We start from the raw sequence: 14,817 nt of genomic DNA on the forward strand, positions 1-14,817 counted from the left end.
TCTTTTGTCTCTCTGCCTAATTCATAATGACTGGTTATATCAATGCCGAAGGCTTTAGTAGGAAATTTTGAATGTTAAATATTTTTCAAAGTCTTCTTCTTTTATCACGCACTCTTTCTTTATTAGCCATTATTAGGCATGGAAATTAATTGGTAGTGACTGTCAAGTTTTTCTCGTTGACAGGATGTGATGGAAACCATCTGCCGCCTGGTCAGAGTTCTCCAGAGCCCCCATGAATGTGGTCACGCCCTGTTGATATCACAGGGTTCTCCTGGTATGAGTACAAACTTGGCCCAGCTCGCAGCTCATCTGTGTGGTTACTCTGTGTTCAGAATCAACTCCTCAGCTCTGACGACCTCTGAAAGATACACACTGGACAGTTTCAAGGGAGATTTGGTGTCGGCTTACACAAGGGCAGGTGTCAAGGTGATCACCAGCTACCAGTTCAATGTAATACCAACATTGAAATCGCTACGCTAAGAGTTCAGAATTTCTAACCAAAATAACCCTTTTTAATGCCTTTTGTAGGGTGAACATTTAATGCTGTTGTTACCGGAGTCAGATTTGACTGACGAAGACTTCCTTGTTCACGTAAGCGAGTTCCTAGTGTCCTCCTCAATATCGCATCTCTTTACCGAGGAAGAACAGACGTCAGTTATCAACGCTGTCAGAACTGAAGTCACGCAGGCCGGTCTGGCGTACACACGAGATGTCGCTTGGGATTTCTTTCTCAAGTAAGCTCTACGCTGCTTTTTTTGTGTCTCGAAACATGTTTTGGAAAGTGTATCTCGTTGAGATCTCAATGTTATTGGTTGTGAACCGATGTTTAAAGAATCTTTAAAGATGGTCAGAACTGCCAGGATTGATCCTATGACAGCGCGGTGTGATGCTTAAACCAACTCAGCTATTAAGGCCAAAGCGTCCATGGGATAAAATAGAACATTTCATCGAAAACGCGATACCAGCTGCTGTTCTAACCTGAAATACTTTAACTTCTCTTCCCCAGGACCGTCAGAGAAAACCTCCGTGTTATTCTGACCGTGTCATCACTGGGACCAAGGTTTCAGAAGCGCTGCCGTGATTTTCCTTCCTTAATGAACACAGTGTCCATCATCCTCTTACCCCACTGGTCTAAGGAAGCGTTGGTGACGCATGCGTATCATGTCCTCAAAGGTAACTTCATTCATGCTTTACATGTTAACTACTCCGAAATGCAAGGCGTGGCTCCTGCTTACTTATATACGCCTCTGATTGGTGTGTGATGATACATGATCATTTTTGTCATTCCCTCTAGATGTCGAGACTTTCTCACCGGTGCAGACAGAAAATTTAGCCCACTTGCTGGCTTCCATGCACTTGTCCATAAAACAACAGGATTCTGGCGAAGAACAGTGTGGAACATACGGACATATTACCAATACGGGATTTGAAGTCTTCGTAGAGAGGTAACCAGCCTTTTTAAAGCTAATTTTGCGAAATTTTTATTTGCTTTCTCAGGTGAGAATAAAAAAATCGATTGAAGCCATGACCTTCAGAGGTGAGCTGCAATTTAAGCGATTGCAGAAGATAAGCCTGAAAAAAATCCAGGCTTCGATAAGATTCGAACCGAGGCCTCCTAGATACTAGTCGGGTGCTATTACCAACTGAGCTATGAAGCCACCTGTTGAACAGGAGCTCATTGTATCAGGGTAAAAAATAGCTGCAATAACTCAAGGCTGAAAGAGACACTCAGTGTAACTTTAACTCTAAAAATGTGTTCAACGTCACGAGATTCAATGTTAGTAACCCAGAGGCCAAAAGGTACAAGAGCAAAATACTTTCAACGTTGTTTTGAACGATTCTTTTTTCCAGGTTTGTATGTTTGATCAAAAAGCGCCAACAAGTTTTACGAAGCGAACATGAACAAATGGCGGCAGCTCTTCAGACTATCGAGCGAGGAACACAGCTGGCAGAACAACTGAAGACACAGCTTGGACATGAAAAGATGGTGCTTGAACAGAAGAAAGAGGTTTGTTCTCACCGAATGTAAATTCAGCTCGAAATTTCACTTTTTCGTTCGTTCTGCCACCGCTTCTGCGACTTTACTTTACAATTAAATATTATGAAAGTTGGACAGTTCTAACTTATGATTGAAGAAATAGGCAGTTGCTGTACAACTGACGAAAAATTCAACTCTGTATAAGCAACACTTCGTCAACCATTTGTCAGTGTCTGTAGCTTCTGTAACTCGAATACATATCTCCCGTTTGAAGTGTGTTGGTTAGACCGGCCTTCAACTTCATGCTATTGCTCTCAGCTTTCGTTTGGCTTTGATTTAATTGTAATTATTTTCGTTTCTATCTTTTCAGGGAAATCTTCAGTTACTGCTGCAGATTGGTCAGGTAACAGATAGTACTTCGAAAATGCGATTTTATTTATTGAACAGCGTTAGTAAATTGTATGGGCCCTGGGAGCTTTTTGTATGATAAAGAGAATATGCTTATTTTTTATTTTTAAGGACAAAGCGATAGCTGAGGAACAAGTTAGACTCGTGAAGCGACAGCAAGAGAGAATACAGAAACTAAAGAAGGTAAATCGATAATTCCAAATGCAGTAGCTACACTTAGTCGTTTTCAAGCGATAGTAAATCAGCTTGACTGTAGCTGTTCGTATCGTACGTGAGACTGGGCCCTTTGGAACTAATATTTTCTTAGCTGGTAGACAAATCGCTGTTTTTGTAGAGTGGAATAGATACACAAGTGAACGCAAAGGAGCAAAGCAACATCTTTTTTAACATGCAATACGTTTGCCAATTTCTCAGCTATCTCCTTTAAGACTTTTAAATTGACGCACAAATCGATATGCGAGTTTGCGAGTCATTTTAGATTTGTGGCGGAGTTGGTTGAGATAATGGGAAGAGTTTATTTGACCATTGATAGAGCCTGACAGAGCAAAACTTAAGTATTCTCGGGTCACTTGGACAATCATAGATCCAAATGAGTTCTGAATGTTCCGCGAAATTAAATCATTTGTCGTTCCCAGGCTTTACCTGAATACCAAATAGCACATGAGCGAGCGGTGTTCAAGGCTGCTGCTGTCGTGTCTGATACCAAAAGAGTGTTAAAGAACCTCGATGGACAGGGACTGGCAGAATTACGCGCTTTGCAGAAACCAGATAATGAAATTGAAGATCTCTTGGCTGCCATCATCATTATAGGTGAGCATGGCAAGTTGTGGTTTAGTGTAGGGGCCAGCGTACCCTTGGCGAAAATGAATATGACACAACAACTTGCATGCGTCCAGACTCCTTGTGTTCTTGTAAATAACGATTTACATACCAGGATTTATCCGGCGACGATTCGAAATTATTACTTCTTACAGGAGAGCCTCAAAATCCTTAGCTAAAAACTAAACTTGGTGAAAAACAGCAAAAAAACTTCAAACGACGCCCAAGCAACGCACATGGCGTGAGAAACTGCGCCTTAGGTATATTTTCAGCGGCGCTATAGACTATAAGTAAATTCAACGAATCATACATTTAGCGAAGACGAAAATAATTTTCTGATCCCAACAAAATGCAGAACGTGAGTCATTTATGAACCTGGTGATGTCTCAGCTCACCAGGGCTTAGGAGCGCAGAATCCGATCTTCTGAAGTTCGATTCGTCATTGGGACGCAGATGTATTTTATTGGTCTCTTTTCATTTTGCAGTGAAATCGCCATCATCTGACTTGACATGGAACAAGGGAGCTAAACGCCTTATGGCCAATTTAGACAGGTGAGGCCGTAAATAATGTTCATGATTTTAATTCTGGGCGCTGAAAGGAAACTTTTCTGAAATGAGGTTAACAGCGATCCCCTCACATTGTGGTGGCCTGGGACCGATTTCTGTACCTGGTATCACATACGAGTAAGGATTATTGATTTATCTCGTCCATGGCCCAACGATTTCCCTCTCTTATTTGTAGAAATCCGATTTCAATATTTTGGGCTAAATTCAACTAATTAGCATGTTAAGATGCTATCATTGATGAAAATTATACCTTTATCTTTCATGTATTAATTTTTATGATGTTATTACCTCAATTTCAGGTTTCGGGAGGAACTTGGTGTGTTTGACGAGATGGAACTTACCCCGAGCACGTTAGAAGTGGTGGAACCGTACCTAAAGAAACCTCACTTCATTGGCGATTATCTTGAGAAGAAAACCAGTAACCCTGCAGTGGGATCCCTGTTACAATGGGTCCGAGGAGTAGTCAGGTAAAAGCCAGACACTACAGTGATACCAAATCGTGCATTTACGGATTTTTCTCGAGTAATTTTCAAGATCCTGGCAACCGGAATATAATTTGTCAATATGAAGACGAGTGCGGCAATTTTGTGTGAACCTTGCTTCACGGTGGCTAATTTACGTTTTCAACCCAGTTGTTAATACTAAATTACCTGCGATACTCTCCCACCGACGCAGCACCACAGTTTCTTTAGAAACTTACCCCTTTACACATATTGATTAAGGATGATTAAAGATATATTATGAAAATAGGGATGAAATAGATTTAAGAAGGGTCACATCATGAGGTGGCTCTTAGTCCATTCGGCTCAGATCGAATTATTGAAAGTAGTTGTTTTAGTTGTCAAGGGAAAAAACCAGCAAAAACTCCCCTGGAGTAAGGCCGAAAGGTAACAACAAACTCACCCCACATATGAACCCGTGTCGGACCCAAGAGTCGATCCCTGGGCATAGGTGTCAGAGATCAACGCTTCTTGTGCCGTGCGGTATGCCTGAGTTGCCTTCTCACTCTTATTTCCGTCGATTTCGCGCCTTGGTCAACTCTTCACTGATTGTAGATTGCTTTTTGACACTTCCTTTTCCTTTCAAGATACCATCGCATGATGCAGTCCAAAGTCAAACCGCTTCACGCGAAAGTGTCTGAAACGTCCTCTGCAGTTGAGCTCGCTGTGGGAAAATTGTCCTCTATGGAGAGTAAACTGAAGGACCTTGAAGAACGCTTAAGATCTCTGGCCTTAGCTTACGAGGAGGCGTCCATTGACAAGTGCCGGCAGTACGAGCTCACAGAGACTTTGGACTCGCAGCTGTCCCAAGCAGCTTACTTTGAAGAGGTGAGCTGATTAAATAAACATAATTGTATCATGTTTTTGTTGTTATGTTAAACTGTGTTGCCAAACATGAATAACTGTATTACGTTTATTGGATTGAACTGCTATTTACTTCTTATAGAAATTTGCTTAGTATTAAGCTCGAGCTGGGCCTAAATTTGTCAGATGCTCTACCAACTGAGCCTTAAGGAAATCCTTAGCGAGCAAGGTCTCATACAAGGCTCAAATGTGACAAGCGCACGACACACTCTAAGTATCACCTATTTGTTGGGGAATAGTTTTTTGTTTCTGGAAGATACACTATGGCTTAAAGCAAAGTCCCTTTAGCTCTTTTGGCGGTGTTTGTCTAACATAGAAGCCATCCTTAAGCGGTTTTCTTTATTCACAAGGTGCTCTCAAGTGGTCGTCAAAAATGGCTGCAGCTCCTCGAATCCATCAACACACGTGTAGCGGCTGTTGCAGGTGGCGTGGCCATGGCAGCTGCGTTTGCCACCTACTTAGGCCCCTACTCGTTCAATTTCCGCCGAGATATGTTGACAGTGCACTGGCCCCAGTGTTTGGACGAGCGGGGTGTGATGTTGGTTGTGGACAGCAGTAGTCCGCATGGCGGTGCAGAAATGTTCGTGATGGAGCAGTTACGGACCGTGCGAAGCGCTAAAATGACTGAAGGCGGACAGGAAACAGCTGAAGCGCAGCTACAGGAAAATGCAGAAGACGAAGGAAAGGAACAGGAGAATGAAAATAATGGTAAAATATACGTTAACTTTCTCTCCAACGAGGCAAATCTAAACGTCGCGACACTTCACGACAAAAAATTATTTTTCAAAGGGCACCTTGATTTCTCCTGGAATCAACTTGTGCCTATTGCTATAACTGGGGCAACTCTAATACACACACGAATAGGTTTCGTTGGGATGTAAATAGCTAAAAGTCCTGGAAAGGGGGGCAAGGCTATCGGAGGAGTTCAACCCGATTGTATGGAAAAATAATTTCAATTGATTGGTAAAGTAGAATTTTTGGCCCGAGGACCTAGCGCCACCCCGCCAAGCCGCCTTACTGAGTCATAAGAATCCTTTTGTGTTTTTTAATAGGTGAGAATACAAACGATACTCAACCAGAAAGTGACCACGAAAGACCACACAGCGCAGAAATAGAAAAGCAAGACGTAGAACAAAGCGAGAAAGAGGACAGTGGACCGCAAGCGCAACAAGAAGGCGAATCTGAGGAGTACATGATGTCTGTCGGTAGAGATCAAGCTTTGCGTCGAACAAAATTTACAGAATATGATTCATTTGTTTTAGCTGTGCTCAAGCTTTTATTGGGCGAAAATCATGTGCGGAGGCTGGTCACTAAAGGAATGGGACCAAGAAAAATTGAGAATGCGGTCTTGTCTAAGTCGTCATGGCAACGTGTCCCTCTGCTCGTGGACCCTTACGATAAGGGACTTGAGCTGATTAGGATCATCGAGGATGGGGAGAACTTGCTGGAGATTGATTTGGCGGAGAGGTGTGCAAACAGAATTTAGTTTGAGCATGTGAAAAGCAAGAACATCTTATGCAAGGAATTCCCTTTGCCCAGTAGTGCTCGAATTGCATAAAGTAACTCAGATAATATTTTGTAAATACGTTCAATTTTTCAGTATTCGCTGGAACAAAGGGTATCCTTTAGTTCCTCGCATTTTAAAGAATTTAAGTTTTCGATCTTTAATCTCATAGTCACGCTATATTTCCGTACTAGTAGCGGGTCGCTATATAAACTTTTAAAGTATTTTGTGCACGAATGAATCACCCAAAATGGTTGGCTTTCTTACCGTCAAACAGATACATTTGTAGAGGATTGCAACGAAGCCCTAACGTGGAAGCTTATGCTTTGTCTATTGATTATCAGTCGTTTTTTCCCCCCCTTAGTGATCCTTCTGCGATTCTGAAGATTGAAAAGGCGATAACAAGTGGTACAGCCCTGGTGTTGTATAATATCGATGGCGATATTGACTCGCTGTTCATGCCTCTTATTTATCACAAAACTACATCTATCAGTGAAGAGACAGAAAAAGGTTTGACATAGTCTCATGCTTGGTACTTGTGCTTTGCATTAGAGAATTTTTCAGTTGTTCTAGACCGTGATTTGTTCTTCATGTGGTTTCTTTAAGTACTAGATCCTAGCCGTGAGAACACATCGTTTCACTAGAAATATATATTTTTTCTTTTGGACGAGATATCTATAGTTTGGTAGTGTAATCGTAGTGCACCCCCTAGTGTTGATAAAATGTAATTAATATCCACCACTTAAAAGGAATGCAGATTTCACAGGACAATAGCCAACCAACAAATGTATGCAATGCACATATTCGAGTTTCCATAGCCTCTGTTTGAAAAGGAACGCATTGAAAATGCCTCCAATATGGAAATAATTAAAATTCGTCGTTCTCATCCAAACGAAACTCATTTTTACACGAAAGGTTTTACTCTGGGCCTCATTTTGAAAAGAGGGGTTTTGATATCCCGGTTCATAATATTTACTTGGTGCATTTTGAATTTTTTCTTCGTGTTCTTTCCTGATATTTTTTAGCCTGGTATCCTTTAAATTAATTTTGAAGTTTTAAAATAATTCATTTCACTTGCTTGCTTCCAGCTTTCCAGATGGTAAAGTTCGGTTCCCGTCGCGTCATGTGTCACCCGGAGTTCCGATTATACCTGGTATCCAGATCCTCTCGACCGGCCTTTAGCACGGAAGTGTCTTCAATCACGACTATGGTGAACTTGCGCTTGGACGGGGAGGCCTTAGCCGAGGAGATCCGGATCGAGGCTTTTCACCGCGTACAGCCTGAACTTTACGTTGAGAGCCGCAAAAGCTTGATGGTAATGATGGAGTTGTTGAGGCTACTAGAGAACATCGATGGCAAGTTGATGGGACTGGTCACAGAACGGCAAGGGACAGACATATGGGAGGAAACTGAGATCATAGCTGAACTGGTCAAATGTAGGAGTGAGGTGAGTGTTAGTTCTGGCTTGTTAGACTGGGCACCATAGCGTGTGGGCCAGTGTGTGCTTAAGCAGCCGCTTTATCACTTTCATTAAGAGTGCTCTTCTGGAAGAATAGTCCATTTTATCGGTGTAAGCTTTTAAGAGAACTGAGGATCGCATAGGACTTTGATTTCAAACGTAGCTTTGTGCCTTTCCTTAGATAAAATCTCTCAAAATTGAAATCGCATTAAGTCGCATCAAATTAAAAGCATTATGGGTTACAAACAGATAACATTTTGACTTCAGTTACGTGCTTCCTTTTGTCGCTCCAGGTTGCTCAACGTCTGACTCACACCTTGAACAACTTTAACAGACTTAAGAGTCTGCGCGAACTTTTCCAACCGCTGGCCAAGCGTGCGGTGATGATGTTCTCCTTGTTGAGCTCCCTATCCAGTGTACAACATGAGTACCGCTTTTCCCTGGGGTACTTCCTGTCCCTGTTCCGCTCGGCAATCGGACGGGATGTGGAGCCATCCAAAGAGAGACTTGAATACGAATCGGACGATGAAGAAACCAAAGGAACTAAGGAAGAATCACGAACTGCCGTATTGATCAAGGCAATTGAAAAGGAAGGAACAGACACACCTGTCCAGGGTATGTCGTGCTTCTCAAAACGTTCACTCAAAGCTAGAGCTAAACGAAGTTATCATCATCATTATTTTTTATTTGCCCTTTTAACAGTTTAAATGGGAAAGGTCACCTCACACGCAACAATATATTTTTAAAAAAATCAGTGCTGCGAATGTGCTGCTTGGCCTATTCAACGATAATTTAAGTAAAAACTCTTGCATTTTCGTCTTATGACTAAAAAGACTTGACGAACGAGTGACCGAAACAGGAAGAGAGTTCTTAATTTTTAGGACCTTGGTAGAAAATTGTGAATTGCTTGAGATTGGTATGATACAAATTCGTTCGTTAATTACTGGCTGTTCGGTGAATTTAGAATCTTAGAATTTTACGAAGTTGTTGAAACTGTTATCTTTACAACGTACCAATATTATTATGGGGACAAGTGATACATTGATTGTGACTAATAGGGAAACCACTCAAAGTAATCTAAGGAAGACATCGTATCTGAAGGCTTTCCTTCTCTTGGTGAGCACAGGGTTGAATATTTCGAAGTAATTCCATTTCAAGTTCAGATTGATAATAAAATATGTTCGTTTATTGGCAAAGGCAAAAGAGGTAACAGTTCTAGCTCCTAAGCTCTTGCGGCAAGAGTATTACAAATTACTTATTAATTTCTTTCACTCCATAGGTGAAGGAGAGCGAAGTTCTTCTCGTAAGAGATTACGGAAGCGAATGTCTGTTGTCCTGCCAGCTGAAGTACAGCTGCCTTCTCCTGGCTTAGAATATACGGCACTCAGTTCCGAACAGAGTGATCAGCTCACGGACTCACTCAGTCAGTCATTTTATCGCCATGTTAGCAGGTAATAGTTCTTATAAGCGGAAAATTACTAAAAATAAATGGACATTCGCGAAGATTCTTCTATCACGTTGCAAAACTGAAGATTTTTAAGAAACGGTTGATTCAAACTTGTAAACTCTGTAGAAAATTCTCCCTTATTTTTTTCATGTGTTCCCCAATTTCGAAAAAGAGCAGGAATCACGAAGTTGCAATGATAACTTTGTTGATATTTTCTCTCTCAGGAGCATAGACCAAGATCACCGTCTTTTGTTCGCCTCTTTGCTCACTCTCTACAAAATGGAAAAACGTGCTGAAGGCGGACCAACACAACAAGAAATCTCACTCCTACTCTCAGGTAAGACCATAAGAAACGTCTCTTACCAGGATCTCACTCCTAAACTAACCTCCTCGTCCCCTTCTATTTTTAGGCACGATTCCATCCCCAGTCCCTGCACTATCAGACTTCGATCCCACTCTCCTTCAACCGAGCTGGATCCCGAAAGAGTCCTGGGAGCTGGTTCTTGCCGTCTCTAGTCTTAAGGGTCCTTTGGACGGTATCTGTACTCACATTGCGTCTAAGCCTGGCCCATGGAGGGACTGGTACGAAAACGAGCGGCCTGAGACGAGGCAGCTGCCTATAGAAACTGGAGACACAGACGACGCCACTTCCTTGAGTGCAATTCATAAACTGTTGATGATTCGCTGCTTGCGATCCGACAGATTTGAGCGTGCTATGCGTATACTTGTGGAGAGTGAAGTTGGAGATTTGATGGAGAGAGCTCTTCCGAATTTTGATGAAGTCCTTTCCAGTATTAAGCACTCGATTCCAGTTTTTGTACTAATGCCAGACCACTCGACCGTGAATACGCCGTTCATGATTTCTCCAGTCGACAGCATACGGCGGATGGCCGAGGTAACACTCGTTATACTGATTGTGATGGCTGTGTCAATTGAGGTGCTGTGGTTCTCTTTCGTTCGGTGGTTCAAACTAGTCGGTTTTTTTACTTTCCTATGTCTTAATGCATTATTGAATGCTGGAAGAAAGGGAATACTATCCTAGAGGCTTTCGAAAAGTTTCGATAAAGAATTTAATATGAAACACGACAAACCCATAGTACCCAAGCTTTTCCAGATTGATTGGAGGACATTTTCCTAGTGGAAGGTTTTCGTTCAAATGGCACGTCTGCGACTCATCCAAAAAACTACTCCAACAAAAGCGAAACACTTTCGCCAATTCATGAAGAATCAGTGGACACGAAGAAAAAAAAAATCATACTCATTTTTTTGGTTTTCTTTTTTTTAGTAACTGTTTCATTGTCAACTTTCAATGCCACCGCTTAAAACAGGATTTGCAGATAGTTATTACAACATTGTTTATCGCGTCGCTCCCATTGCATTCTTTACTTTACTCTCAACAACCTGACAGAGCTAAGGAAACTTTAACTGTCAAAAGGTACGGACTAAACGCAGAGACCCACTGTAGGGACCCGTCGTTATTTATCGCTCGTTGGGGTGGTGGAGGATTCTAAAGGGGATCACAGGTCTTCAGGGGCAATAGAGGGGTGATCAGTCGTCGCCAAGAGAGTGTAAAGGGGGGCCATAAACAATTTGTTTCCAATGAGGGGAGGGGGGGGGATGTACGAGTATTACAGAGCCTTAGATGGGATCAGGTAAATTTTATCGTAATGCAACCAAAAGCCTCTAAATTCACCACCACCCCGGTGGCAAATATTTACTGGTTCCTTAGCTAAGAGGGTTTCAACTTGATTCTTTAATAACTTACGGTCGATTTAAACACGTTCTTAACTCCACCAGAGAAACTACAGTTGTCCCTGTAACGAACAAAACTTCTCGCCTTTTAATATTTCAGGCTCACAATGTGCAGTGTCAGCAGATATCTGTGGGACACGGACAGGAAGAAAGCATTGATGTTGCCTTAGCAACCGCCGTCCGGACTGATACGTGGTTGGTGATTGAGAACCTTCAACTGGCTTCCCGCCACTGGTTAGAGCAACTCTACAATCGTCTTTCCAGACTTCAGTTACAAGCGGGTGCGTTGAATTTTTAACGTAGATCTCACGACCTTTGATATAGAAACACTACACCTGCTAAACGCAGCGTTTAAGATATCCAATGTACCTTAAGAGAAGTACATTGATTCTTGTAATCATGTAGCTTGTGTCTTCTGACAATGTTTTGAAGGAATTTCTGACTTTCAAGGTAACTGCTATTTGATCTCTAAGATATTAAAGGAAGTAACCCTCTGACGGCAACCCTGTTTGATTATCTCTTTCTTCTCTCTTCAGAGACTTCTTCCGCTCCGTCCCAATGGCGAATTTTCCTTCTCTGTGAGCCCGCGGATCACTTACCAGTGGGACTTCTGTTGTTCTCGCACCAGTTGGCCTGGGACGTGGTCCAAAGAGAAGTTCCTGTGTATCAGCCCCTGGCATCTACCGGCCTGGACTTGAAGAAAGTCGTCACCTCCACACTTGAGGTATGGTGAAAAATTTTTCATATACACAAAGCATTATACAAAGATCGTTTGCTGAATATTTTTTAAACTTGTCTGTGTTTTTTTAAATTTTTTTTTATTTTTATTTTAACAGGCCGTTCCTCAGGCCTATTGGGAACAAGCTCGTGACCAGTCCCTCGCAGTTCGTTCAACTCTGTTTGGTCTGTGCGTCAATCACAGCGCTCTGCTCATGCGCCATCAGCTGGGAACGCGAGCATCCAGCCGACGATATCCTATTTCAACACGTGATTTACTGACGTCGTTTGAGATGGTGATTGGTTGGGCCAAAAAGGAAGAAGGTTTAAGAGCGTCACAGTCGAAGGCGCTTTCAGATGTCATATCCAGGGTAAGATTTTGGGAATTATTAAACAATTCGAAACCTATCGATGAGGACTTTCTTTCAACGCGAATCTGGTATTAAGTCAACTCCCAGTCTAAGAAATGAATCATAAGTTTTGTATTGAAACTGTTATGCAGCGTCGGCTGGTTTGAGGAATACTTCAATTCATGGGTCAGATAATAAAGGTTATTTAAATGCTGCAACGAGCTGATATTTTAAACATTCGCCATGTACTTGAACAATCGCTAACGTTCGTAACACGAGCTAATGTGCTACTGAATTAGCTACAGCGGTATAGTCACCTTCATGAGTATAGAGGGTGTGGTTAAAAGGGTGCGAAATCTGATGAAATACTAGGCGCGGAAGGAGAGGAATGAATGTACTCTATTCTCAATTTAGAATTGCTCGAATGCTTACTTCCTTGTAGGGAATTTATGGCGGGAAAATTACAGACACATGGGATCGTCGTTTCGTGGAAATCCTGACCCGACAAGTGATAAGCGAGACTGCTCTTCAACAGCACTCTTCGCTCACCTTGGGTTCAATTAGCCTGCCAGTGCCACCAACTAATGTGGACCCGACCGATTACAGCAAATGGTTCCGTGAGAAGACTGAGTCCGAAGACACAGATATAAGCGCTGTAAAGGCCCTGGGGCTGAATATCAGTGTAGAACGGGAATATAATGAAGCGCGGTGAGTTTAGTTTCGAAGACGATCAGTGTTTGATTTCAGATTATTTTAATCAGTACATACTTAAACTCTCTCAAGATGAGAAAAAGGGGAATGGTCTTCACAGCTGAGCTCATTTATCAACGAAGTCATAAAAAAAATATCTGTATCCAAGAATAAGTGCTCATATTTAACGTTTGTGATCTTTCCAATTTTTTTGAGAATGCGAATTCAGCTGTGAATTGGGTTTTGTTGATATGTTAGCGTACCTGCAAACTTTCTTTTCAAAATACGTTACGATGGTTTTCGCCACACTAACGTTCCCCTGTTGCATTAGTAATATGGGCTGCTTTCTGCGCATCGTTCCTTTAAAAGTTATTACCTTAAAATGCTTAGATTCTTTTCTTACTGAATTCACAGTGCCTCGGAATTTATTTGCAAATTAGACAAGCTTTACAGAGACATCAACAACACTACTGCGCTTTCTCTGGAATCCTTATTGGACAACAAAGTCGACATGCCTCGCTTGCGTGCTTCAATGGACATGTGTCTTGAACAGCTCCCAACGTTATTGAAAATAGAAGGCGAGGGAGCCATGCCAGTCACTCAACTTCTTCCTCGCGTGCTGTCTCAGCTGCGAGCTTTGTCAGTTTACTCAGAGTCTGGCAGTAGTATTGGGAGCGAAGAACATTTATCAGAGTCTATGAGCTACGTATTACTAAAGGTACAATTATGTGACATTTATTTTTGCGCTATGATGATGTAAATGAGGATGGTAAATGTCAAGCATGGCGACTTTGGTGAAAGATGACGTTGTTCAGTGAATGATACAGGGATAATCGAAAAAAAAGAACCCCCAGTGTTACCAGTAGGAGTCGAACCTAGGACCTTCCTGTTTATTATTTCGGATACCCTACCACTGCGTCAGAGGAGACTCGTAGGAGGCCAGGTCGCTTAACTAGGTTGTATTTGCACAATGATGATGTAAATGAAGATTCTAAATGATAAGCCACGGGAAAAGGTTTTGATGGTGGTTGCGTTTTAGGCTCACAAACAAGCCAATTTTAGTAATGGGAACCTCCACTCACGGATTATCTGAATAGGAGTGGACCTTAAACGATGGTAACCAATACAAAAGTTATAAGAGCATTTTTTCAGGCGGAACCAAAGTCGTGTTCCGATGTATTCTTTCTTGTTACAATTATAACCTTTGATAAGTTGTGGTTGTGCAAGCCCATGAACTCAAAATAAAACTGTTTCGTTGTCTGTTTACTACTTATGAACATGGAAATTCGTCACTTAATATTCTCTCTTTCCTTCTTAGGAATGCCAATGGTTTAACTGCCTTCTTTATCACATTCGACACTCTTTGCAAATTCTGGAGCAGTGTGTGTTGGGAGGGTCACCAGCAATCCCAACGTACCTGGCACGCATTGTTGACGCGCTTCAACAGGATATGGTGCCTAGTGATTGGTTGCATCCGCATGCTCAGCCTTCCCCCCACAGTTTAACATCCTGGCTCAAAGGTAATGCATGCGCCTTGTCTTTCTTTTTTTCCTTTTTTTTTTTCCACAGAACCTGCAATTCTCCACCAAGTATGCATTTTCCATTGACTCCCCCAATCCTAACACCCTTACAACAGTATGCATACTCTCCATGGGGCGTGGACTGGTTATTCAAGGTGGGCGATTGTTGAAAGTTATGGATGTGCGCTTCTGTGAGGAAATAAGGTGTACCACCTAAATGTCAATTTGATAAGACATCACAA

At 42.0% G+C, this 14,817-nt stretch overlaps 1 protein-coding gene across 1 annotated transcript in view; it reads left to right on the top strand.

The window, feature by feature from the left end:
- LOC113668774 (uncharacterized) overlaps positions 1-14,817 on the top strand; it is a 53,316-nt gene that overhangs the window by 35,641 nt on the left and 2,858 nt on the right. The window contains exons 57-81 of the mRNA XM_089209283.1: positions 184-426; positions 529-734; positions 1,007-1,173; positions 1,295-1,445; positions 1,852-2,008; positions 2,349-2,381; positions 2,498-2,569; positions 3,022-3,196; positions 3,691-3,757; positions 4,072-4,239; positions 4,860-5,100; positions 5,487-5,844; positions 6,189-6,603; positions 7,005-7,150; positions 7,729-8,087; positions 8,393-8,714; positions 9,379-9,550; positions 9,771-9,883; positions 9,957-10,441; positions 11,399-11,579; positions 11,835-12,022; positions 12,135-12,386; positions 12,808-13,073; positions 13,470-13,773; positions 14,374-14,575. Coding sequence (XP_089065409.1) covers positions 184-426; positions 529-734; positions 1,007-1,173; positions 1,295-1,445; positions 1,852-2,008; positions 2,349-2,381; positions 2,498-2,569; positions 3,022-3,196; positions 3,691-3,757; positions 4,072-4,239; positions 4,860-5,100; positions 5,487-5,844; positions 6,189-6,603; positions 7,005-7,150; positions 7,729-8,087; positions 8,393-8,714; positions 9,379-9,550; positions 9,771-9,883; positions 9,957-10,441; positions 11,399-11,579; positions 11,835-12,022; positions 12,135-12,386; positions 12,808-13,073; positions 13,470-13,773; positions 14,374-14,575 — 5,443 coding nt within the window. The remainder of the gene's footprint in view (positions 1-183; positions 427-528; positions 735-1,006; positions 1,174-1,294; positions 1,446-1,851; positions 2,009-2,348; positions 2,382-2,497; positions 2,570-3,021; positions 3,197-3,690; positions 3,758-4,071; positions 4,240-4,859; positions 5,101-5,486; positions 5,845-6,188; positions 6,604-7,004; positions 7,151-7,728; positions 8,088-8,392; positions 8,715-9,378; positions 9,551-9,770; positions 9,884-9,956; positions 10,442-11,398; positions 11,580-11,834; positions 12,023-12,134; positions 12,387-12,807; positions 13,074-13,469; positions 13,774-14,373; positions 14,576-14,817) is intronic.

The sequence above is a fragment of the Pocillopora damicornis genome, chromosome 6 (assembly GCF_964200805.1).
Source record: "Pocillopora damicornis chromosome 6, jaPocDami1.2, whole genome shotgun sequence".
Lineage (NCBI taxonomy): Eukaryota > Metazoa > Cnidaria > Anthozoa > Scleractinia > Pocilloporidae > Pocillopora > Pocillopora damicornis.